Raw genomic sequence first — 10,581 nt, forward strand, 5'->3', positions numbered from 1 at the left:
ACCCCTTCACTCCCTTATCTTGCAAAAATCTGTCTATCTCCACCTTAAATGTATTTAATGACCCAGCCTCCACGGCTCTCTGGGGCAGAGAATTCCACAGATTTACGACCCTCTGAGAGAAGAAATTCCTCCTCATCTCAGCTCTAAAAGGGCGACCCTTTATTCTGAGACTGTGCCCCCGAGTTCTAGATTTCCCCACGAGGGGAAACATCCTCTCTGCATCTACCCTGTCGAGCCCCCTCAGTATCTTATATGTGTCAATAAGATCACCTCTCATTCTTCTAAATTCCAATGAGTATAGGCCCAGCCTGCTCAACCTTTCTTCATAAGTCAATCCCCTCATCTCTGGAATTAACCTCTTGAATCGTCTCTGAACTGCCTCCAATGCAAGTATATCCCTCCTTAAATAAGGAGACCAAAACTGTACGCAGTACTCCAGGTGTGGTCTCACCAGCGCCCTGTACAGTTGTAGCAAGACTTCCCTACTTTTATACTCCAATCCCCCCTGCAATAAAGGCCAACATTCCATTTGCCTTTTTGATTATTTGCTGTACCTGCATGCTAACTTTTTGTGTTTCATGCACAAGGACCCCGAGGTCCCTCTGAACTGTAGCATTTTGTAATCTCTCTCCATTTAAATAATAGTTTGCTTTTTTATTTTTCCTGCCAAAGTGGATAACCTTGCACTTTCCCACATTATACTCCATCTGCCAAATGTTTGCCCACTCACTTAGCCTGTCTATATCCCTTTGCAGATTCTTTGAGTCCTCTGCACAACTTGCTTTCCCACCCATCTTTGTATCATCCGTAAACTTGGCTACAAGTACACTCTGTCCCTTCATCCAAGTTATTAATGTAGACTGTAAATAGTTGAGGCCCCAGCACTGATCCCTGTGGAACCCCACTAGTTACCGTTTGCCAACCGGAAAATGACCCATTTATCCCAACTCTCTGCTTTCTGTTAGTTAGTCAATTCTCTATCCATGCTAATATATTACCCCCAACTCCATGAGCTCTTATCTTATGCAGTAACCTTTTATGTGGCACCTTATCGAATGCCTTCTGGAAATCCAAATACACCACATCCACTGGCTCACCCTTGCACCATCATCCCTTTTGTCAGTCAGTTTCCCCTGCCTTCCATCCTATCACAGACCTTCCCTTTGTTCTTTCCTCCCCTCCTCCCTGCCCCTGCTTTAAAATCTCTCCTCCCGAACCTTTTCCAGTTCTGACGAAGGGCTCGACCTGAAATGTTGACTGTTTCTCTCTCCTCGATGCTGCCTGAACTGCACTTTCTGTTGTTATTTCAGATTTCCAGCATCCGCAGTATTTTGCTTTTGTATTAGTACGTAGTGTAGTGGTAACGTCACTGGACTAATAAGTCTGCAGCTTTCTTCCTCACTATCAACCAGACGGACAATTTTTGTATCATCTGCAAACTTCTTAATCATGCCCCCTACATTGAAGTCTAAATCATTGATCTATACCACAAAAAGCAAGGGACCCAGTACTGAGCCCTGCGGAATCCCACTGGAAACAGCCTTCTAGTCATAAAAACACTCGTCCATCATTACCCCTTGCTTCCTGCCACTGAGCCAATTTTGGATCCAACTTGCCACTTTCCCTTGGATCCCATGGGCTTTTACTTTTCTGACCAGTCTGCCATGTGGGACCTTGTCAAAAGTTAATTTTTTGAAAAATTTTGAAATAAAAAGCTGGTGCCAGTAAAAGCGACCATGAAGCTGTCGGATTGTCATTAAAGACCCAACTGTTTCACTGTCGTCCTTTAGGGAAGGAAACCCGCCGTCTTGGACAGGTTGGGTGATTGGGCAGAAACATGGCAAATGCACTATAATGTGGATAAATGCGAGGTTATCCACTTTGGTGGCAAAAACAGGAAGGCAGATTATTATTTGAATGGCAATAGATTGGGAGAAGGGGAAGTGCAAAGAGACCTGGGTGTTCTTGTGCACCAGTCGCTGAAGGTAAGCATGCAGGTGCAGCAGGCGGTTAAGAAGGCAAATGGTATGTTGGCCTTCGTAGCGAGAGGGTTCGAGTACAGGAACAAGGATGTCTTGCTGCAGTTGTACAGGGCCTTGGTGAGACCGCACCTTGAGTATGGTGTGCACTTTTGGTCACCTTATCTCAGGAAGGATGTTCTTGCCATGGAGGGAGTTCAGCGAAGATTCACCAGACTGATACCTGGGATGGCAGGAATGACGTACGAGGAGAGATTGTGTCAATTGGGCTTATACTCACTGGAGTTTAGAAGATTGAGAGGGGATCTCATCGAAACCTATAAAATTCTGTCAGGTCTGGACAAACTAGATGCAGAAAGGATGTTTCTGATGGCCGGGGAGTCCAGAACCAGGGGTCATAGTCTAAGGATAAGGGGTAGGCCATTTAGGACTGAAATGAGGAGGAATTTCTTCACCCAGAGAGTGGTGAACCTGTGGAATTCTCTGCCACAGAGGGCGGTGGAGGCCAGTTCATTAAATATATTCAAGAAAGAGTTGGATATATTTCTTGAGGCTAAAGGGATCAAGGGATATGGGGAGAAGGCAGGGACAGGGTACTGAATTTGGATGATCAGCCATGATCTCATTAAATGGCGGAACAGGCTCGAGGGGCCGAATGGCCTACTCCTGCTCCTATCTTCTATGTTTCTATGTTTACCCGGTCTGGGCCTATAGGTGACTCCAGTCCCACACAAATATCGTTGACTCTTAACTGTCCTCTGAAGTGGCCGAGCTCACCATCCAGTTACATTAAAACAGAGATTGTTCAAGAAATGCCGACCTTCCCCGTGACACCCAAATTTGTTGTAAATTTCAGGCTCGAGGTCACCAGAGCCCAAGATGAAATGTCAAGCTGTCTTCCTCCTACCACAAACCTTGAACTCTCTGTTCCACTGCTTCTGGCCTCCTGCGCATTCCCCTCCTCCCGTCTGTCATAACACCATTGGCCGCCATGCATTCATCGGCCTCAAGCTCTGGAATTCCCTCCCTAAACCCTTTCACCTCTCCCTCCTCCTTGAAAGCCACTTCTTCGACCAAGCTTTCGGTCACCACTCCTAATGTCTGCTTCTCTGGCTCAGCGCCCATCGTTTCCCTTAGCAAATAAATCCAGGCCGACACTCCAGTGCAGTACTGAGGGAGCGCTGCACTGTCGGAGGGGCAGTACTGAGGGAGCGCTGCACTGTCGGAGGGGCAGTACTGAGGGAGCGCTGCACTGTCGGAGGGGCAGTACTGAGGGAGCGCTGCACTGTCAGAGGGACAGTACTGAGGGAGCTCCGCACTGTCGGAGGGGCAGTACTGAGGGAGCGCTGCACTGTCAGAGGGACAGTACTGAGGGAGCTCCGCACTGTTGGAGGGGCAGTACTGAGGGAGCGCCGCACTGTCGGAGGGGCAGTACTGAGGGAGCGCTGCACTGTCAGAGGGACAGTACTGAGGGAGCTCCGCACTGTTGGAGGGGCAGTACTGAGGGAGCACCGCACTGTCGGAGGGACAGTACTGAGGAAGCTCCGCACTGTCGGAGGGGCCGTACTGAGGGAGCTCCGCACTGTCGGATGGCAGTACTGAGGGAGCGCCGCACTGTCGGAGGGGCAGTACTGAGGGAGCGCCGCACTGTCAGAGGGGCAGTACTGAGGGAGCGCCACACTGTCGGAGGGGCAGTACTGAGGGAGGGCTGCACTGTCGGAGGGGCAGTACTGAGGGAGTGCAGCACTGTCAGAGGTACCGTCTTTCGGATGAGATGAGAAACTGAGGACCCGTCTGCTCTCTCAGGACGTAAAAGATCCCATGGCCCTATTTTGAAGAAGAGCAGGGGAGTTCTCCCCGGTGTCCTGCCCAATATTTATCCCTCAACCAACATAATAAAAACAGATTATCTGGTCATTATCACATTGCTGTTTGTGGGAGCTTGCTGTGCGTAAATTGGCTGCTGCGTTTCCTACATTACAACAGTGACGACACTTCAAAAGTACTTCATTGACTGTAAAGAGCTTTGAGACGTCCGTGGTCGTGAAAGGTGCTATAGAAATGCAAGTCTTTCTTTCCTTTTTACGCCTCTGTGAAGTGCCTTGGGGCGTTTTCTTTCGACATTAAAGGCGCTACATAGATGCGAGTTGTTGTGACACTTTGAAGCATGACAGACGTGCGACGGTAAAATGGGGCATTGTCTAACTTATCGGCGGCAGCACCACTGGAGGTTATATTAGCAGATTCCGATGGTGGGTCCCTCCACGGTGTTACTCAGGGCAGGGCAGAGGGTACGCTGCCCAATAGGAACAGGCCTATTATACCACATGATGCACAATTCTGCAGAGACTGAATTGCCCCTTTAAGGAAACACTTCACACAAAGGGTGGTGGAAGTGTGGAACTCTCTCCCACAAAGAGCAGCAGATTCCAGCTCAGTTAATCATCTTCAATCCCAGATCCATAGATTTTTGTTAGCCAAGGGTATTAAGGGTTACGGAGCCAAGACGGGTGGATGGAGTTAGGGATACAGAGCAGCCGTGATCTCATTGAATGGCGGAACAGGCTGGAGGGGCTGAATGGCCTCCTCCTGTTCTTATATTCCTCAGGGCACACAGTCTAATTGTTCAGCTAAAGCAGCCTCCGGTTAATTAAAGAGCAGAAACAATTTTAATTAAAAGTAAAAAGTTCCAGCGTTTGCTCTTGTAACTGAGGGCTGATGTTAGCTGCAGCACTGCAACCCTTCGTGGCCTTCTTATTACTGTAATTACTGTTTGTTTTAGCAGCTGGGATTTAGAAATCTAATGGGTGCAGGGAGACGGATATTTAGCTGGGCTCGACTCAAACCCTAGCTTGCTGACAGAAGCACTGCAAAGTAGCAACGTGTTTCAGATAAAATAATGATGTTTGCTAAGAAATCTCACTCTCAACTTTTCCTCAATTAGGGATCTGTTTAAAAGACGCCTTATTCTGTGGCCTTGACTCGCGGAACACATCAGTGACAAACTGAGCTCGACACACTCACGTTATCTGACATGTAACTGCTTGCACCGAACAACAAAAAGCACAGCTTTCTGTAATAACATCCAGAAAGCTTGGAGTGTAAATCAGCAAGTAAAGGAATGCTGAGTCGCAGACACCAGGAGATTGACCGTGTCAGGGACAGATTACTGACACCTCCCCGGCCACTAGTGCAGCATCTCTCACTCATTCAACATCTCAAACAGAACACTGGGCACTTTCCCCCTTTACAGATCCTGTAGATCAGGCTGAGAGCCAGGGCTCTGGTGCCCCAAATACTCTACACCTCTTCCCACAAACCTCACTTTATATCCACACAGACACAGAGACACACACACACAGACACAGAGACACAGACACACACACAGACACACAGACACACACACACAGACATAGACACACACAGACACAGAGACACACACACATAGACACACACACAGACACACACACACACACACACAGACACACACACATAGACACACAGACACACACACACACACAGACACACAGACACACACACAGACACACACACATAGACACACAGACACACACACACACATAGACACACAGACACAGACACACACACACAGACATAGACACACAGACACACACACAGACACACTGCAGGGCTGGAATCAAAAGATGGAGAAAGACTCCCTCCTGATCTGGCCAACTCCTGGCCGCAGGGCACAGAGGGAGCAGCACATTCTCTACCGTCTCTGGGTCGTTCTCGAAGACTTCCCTGGCCTCCTCCTTGTTGCAGAATTCCTCCACACACTCCCGCTCCAAGTGGCCCTGCTTGGTCTCCTCGAAGACGTGGTTGGCCCGTTTGATCCGACCGAGGAAGCTGGAGGCGGCTCTGCGGGACACGACTGTAGAGAGAGAGAGAGAGAGAGGGATGAGAGAGTGAGAGAAAGAAAAAGTGAGAGAGAGAGAGAAAGAGATGAGAGACAGAGAGAGCGAGAGAGTGAGGGGCGACTCCCCCAGTCGAAGAGCTGCCTTACACTGCCAGGACTGCGGGGTGGCGAGGAACAGCAGGACCAGGATGGCCAGCATCTTGTGTCGGATTGTCTCGGCTCTGCCTCCCTCAGCCTGCACCAGCTGCCAAGTGGTGAATGCACTAAACAAGCATTACAACATCCACATTCATTCCCACTTTAACCCTGGCGAGGGAGGGATTGCAACACCCACTGCACCTCCCCAGAGCAAATCTCACTGCACATGTTCAGAGCCTGCCTGAGATTGCCCAGCAGATTGCTCGCTCTTTGTTCTGAGGATCTGGCCTGACCACTTCCTCAGTTACCCTGACAACTGAGGGGGCTTCTTCACAGAGACTCCACTCATTTACCTGGGGTGAGATTCGGCACAATTATCACCCCTCCCCCTCCCCAACCCTCCCCCAAACCATCCAATTCAATTCAATTCAAATCGCTTTATTGGCATGACAAGGTACATCTTATGTTGCCAAAGCATCGAAAAACATTCATGGTTGAACACAAAAAATACAGATCTATACATACAGTGTATAAACAGATATATCCCTGAGTGTATAAATATACATTCATATAATTTGTATACACTCTTTTCTTATATTTAGTGGTTGTCCCTCTGTTTATGGCAAGCTGTAACATAGTGTGCCGCTAGGGTTACACAATTTCTCTCTTCCCCTAGTAGGTATGGGAGTTTTTGGTCGTCATTCAAATTTCTGAATTCCGGGCATATTTTTGTGAATTTTGGGTAGAAATTCTCCCTTATGCCCTGATATTTTCTACAAGCTGTGAGGAAGTGCATCTCTGTCTCCACCACTCCCTGACTGCAGTGAGAGCATATCCTGTCCTCTCTTGGTAGCCGGGTCTGCCTGTGTCTACCTTTTTCGATCGCCAGGCTATGTTCACTAAGTCTGTACATTGTCAAGGTTTTTCTCAGTTTGCTGTCCTTTACCATGGTCAGGTAATCAGCCATGCTGTATTGTCTGTTTAGGGCCAAGTAGCAATTGAGTTTGTTTTGGGTTTTTGTTGTTTCTGCCCAATATGACAGATATTTTTCCTTTTGCTTAGTGACGATTGTGTTGGGTCGAATTCTTTGTGTTACGCTGTCACTGTCCTGGGGCTGGTTATTGTTAGTAGTGTTAGTGGTTACTTCACTGAGTCCCAGGACTAGTTGACTGAGGGTATTCTTCTTTATGGTCCTCTCTTGGCATTTCAGGGCTTCGTAATGATAGCAGTGGGGGTTGCTCATTTTTAGGTGTTTCCAAAATTTGTTGGCTCTTTTTTGGACAGTGATTATTAATGGATATTGGCCTAGTTCTGCCCTGCATGCATTGTTTACGGTTTTCCTTTGAGTCCGGAGGATACTTTTACAGAATTCTGCATGTAGGATCTCAATTGGGTGTTTGTCCCATTTTGCAAATTCTTGTTGTGTTAGCGGTCCCCACACCTCACTGCCATAGAGTGCAATTGGTTCAATTACTGATTTAAAAATTTTGAGCCAAATGCCAATTGGAATTTCTATTTGGATTGATTTTTTAATGGCATAGAAAGCCCTTCTTGCTTTCTCTTTCAGTTCATTCACAGCCAGATGAAAAATTTCCCGTAGAACTGATTTTTAAGCCCAAGTATGTGTAGTTAGTGGTTTGTTCAATTTTGGTTGTTCCTAGTGTGAAATTTATTTTGGGTCCCTGATGTCTGGATCTTTGCTGGAACACAAGGACTTTGGTTTTTGGGGGATTTATTGTCAGGGCCCAGGTCTGGCAGAATGACTCCAGCAGATCCAGGTTAGAGTCATAGAGTCATAGAGTAATACAGCACGGATAGAGGCCCTTCGGCCCATCGTGTCCGCGCCGGCCATCAAGCCCTGTCTAATCTAATCCCATATTCCAGCATTTGGCCCGTAGCCTTGTATGCTATGGCATTTCAAGTGCACATCCAAATGCTTCTTAAATGTTGTGAGGGTTTCTGCCTCCACAACCCTTTCAGGCAGTGAGTTCCAGACTCCAACCACCCTCTGGGTGAAAAAGTTCTTTCTCAAATCCCCTCTAAACCTCCCGCCCTTTACCTTGAATCTATGCCCCCTAGTTATTGACCCCTCTACTAAGGGAAAAAGCTCCTCAGCATCCATCCTATCTATGCCCCTCATAATTTTGTACACCTCAATCATGTCCCCCCTCAGCCTCCTCAGCTCCAAGGAAAACAAACCCAACCTGCCCAGTCTCTCTTCATAGCTGAAGCGCTCCAGCCCTGGTAACATCCTGGTGAACCTCCTCTGCACCCTCTCTAACACGATCACATCCTTCCTGTAGTGTGGCGACCAGAACTGCACACAATATTCCAGCTGTGGCCTAACCAGTGTTTTATACAGCTCCATCATAACCTCCTTGCTCTTATATTCAATGCCTCGGCTAATGAAGGCAAGTATCCCATATGCCTTTTTTACCACCTTATCCACCTGTTCCGCCGCCTTCAGGGATCTGTGTACTTGCACACCCAGATCCCTCTGACCCTCCGTCTTGCCTAGGGTCTTTCCATTCATTGTGTATTCCTTTGCCTTGTTAGTCCCCCCAAAGTGCATCACCTCGCACTTTTCCGGGTTAAATTCCATTTGCCACTGTTCCGCCCATCTGACCAACCCATCTATATCGTCCTGCAGACTGAGGCTACCCTCCTCGCTATTTACCACCCTACCAATTTTTGTATCATCCGCGAACTTACTGATCATACCCTTTACATTCATATCCAAGTCATTAATGTAGACCACAAACAGCAAGGGACCCAGCACCGATCCCTGTGGTACCCCACTGGCCACAGGCTTCCAGTCACAAAAACAACCTTCGACCATCACCCTCTGCCTTCTGCCACTAAGCCAGTTTTGTATCCAATGTGCCAAGGCACCCTGGATTCCATGGGCTCTTACCTTCTTGACCAGTCTCCTGTGCGGGACTTTATCGAAGGCCTTACTGAAATCCATGTATACCACATCCACTGCGTTACCCTCATCCACACACCTAGTCACCCCCTCAAAAAATTCAATCAAATTAGTCAGACATGATCTTCCCTTGACAAAGCCATGTTGACTATCCCTGATTAATCCTTGCCTCTCCAAGTGGAGACAAATTTTGTCCCTCAGGATTTTTTCCAATAATTTTCCTACCACTGATGTTAGGCTCACTGGCCTGTAGTTCCCCGGTTTTTCCCTACTACCCTTCTTGAATAATGGTACTACATTAGCGGTTCTCCAGTCCTCTGGCACATCCCCTGTGGCCAGAGAGGTCCTGAATATATGTGTTAGAGCCCCCGCAATCTCCTCCTTTGCCTCACACAGCAGCCTGGGATACATTTCATCCGGGCCTGGGGATTTATCCATTTTTAGGCCAGCTAAAACCGCCAATACCTCCTCCCTCTCGATGTTAATATGTTCGAGCATATCACAGTCCCCCCGCCCTATTTCTATGTCTACATCGTCCTTCTCCATAGTGAAAACAGATGCAAAAAATTCATTTAGAACCCCTCCTACATCTTCCGGCTCCACACACAGATTGCCACTTTTGTCCCTAATGGGCCCTATTTTTTCCCTAGTTATCCTCTTACCCTTAATATACTTATAAAACATCTTCGGATTTTCCTTTATTTTGCTTGCCAGTGTTATTTCATGGCCCCTCCTTGATCTCCTAATTTCTTTTTTAAGTATCCCCCTGCACTTTTTGTACTCCTCTAGGGCTTCCTCCGTCTTTAGCCTTTTGTATCTACCAAAAGGTTCTGCTGTAGTCCCTCCTTAGTTGGTGACAGCAGAACCAGGTCATCTGCATAGAGGAGGAATTTAACCTTGGATTCATATAGGGTGAGGCCGGGTGCTGTAGATTGTTCAAGTAGTTTTGCCAATTCATTTATGTAAATATTACTCCCCTCCCCTCCCCAAAACCATCCACACCCCCTCCACACCCACTCCCCTCCCCCTCCCCAACACATTCCCATCCCCAACCTGTAGTGTATGTACCTTTAAGAGAGAACTACTTTTACAGCTCCTGTATACTGTAGTACCGGCAGTGACCACACCTGTATATAAGCCTTGAGCATGCCTCTGTACCCCCAGTCTTGAGACTACCCTACTCCAGTAAACACCTGTTGATTGTTAAGTTACAGCATCCGTGTAGTTATTTGAAAACATCATACTCTCAGAATCACGGATCTAACAGTGGCGACGAGTGTCGATTCGAATCTACCTGCAACTCTGCATTTCCCTTCAAGGATTCGCTCCGGGAGGGCGGTGGAAGAAAGTCGAGGCCAGAAGCACGGGCGTCGACCACGAGCAACCGCCCAATCGTCCGGCAGAGAGTGAACATCGCAGGGGGGGCTGTTGAGAGCCGGGCTTGGCTCCCCAGCCACAACGATCCAGCAACAGACTGGCAACAGGTACAGCGCAGACCCTTCCCGGACAGCGGCGGCTGGAGCCGACTGGCGGCAGAGAAAAAGCCGAGCAGCGTCGACGGGGTAAGGGAGAGGGTGAAGCGCACAGGGTGCAGCCGGGGGTTGAAAACCGAGCGGTGTCGAGGAGAAACAAAACGGAGATAAAGAGGGTAAAGCAGCAGC

At 48.2% G+C, this 10,581-nt stretch overlaps 1 protein-coding gene across 1 annotated transcript in view; it reads right to left on the reverse strand.

The window, feature by feature from the left end:
- Window positions 1-6,190, reverse strand: part of LOC147111400 (growth arrest-specific protein 6-like) — a 73,768-nt gene extending 67,578 nt beyond the window's left edge. Inside the window, exons 1-2 of the mRNA XM_085998361.1 lie at window positions 6,004-6,190; window positions 5,714-5,871 (exon numbers count right to left, since the gene is read on the reverse strand). Of these exons, the coding sequence (XP_085854487.1) occupies window positions 5,714-5,871; window positions 6,004-6,055 (210 nt within the window). The 5' untranslated portion in view covers window positions 6,056-6,190. The remainder of the gene's footprint in view (window positions 1-5,713; window positions 5,872-6,003) is intronic.
- Between the last annotated feature and the right edge of the window lie 4,391 nt (window positions 6,191-10,581).

Source organism: Somniosus microcephalus, chromosome 10 (genome assembly GCF_052327205.1).
Source record: "Somniosus microcephalus isolate GS21.2 chromosome 10, FLI_Smic_1.0, whole genome shotgun sequence".
In the NCBI taxonomy this organism is placed as follows: Eukaryota; Metazoa; Chordata; class Chondrichthyes; order Squaliformes; family Somniosidae; genus Somniosus; species Somniosus microcephalus.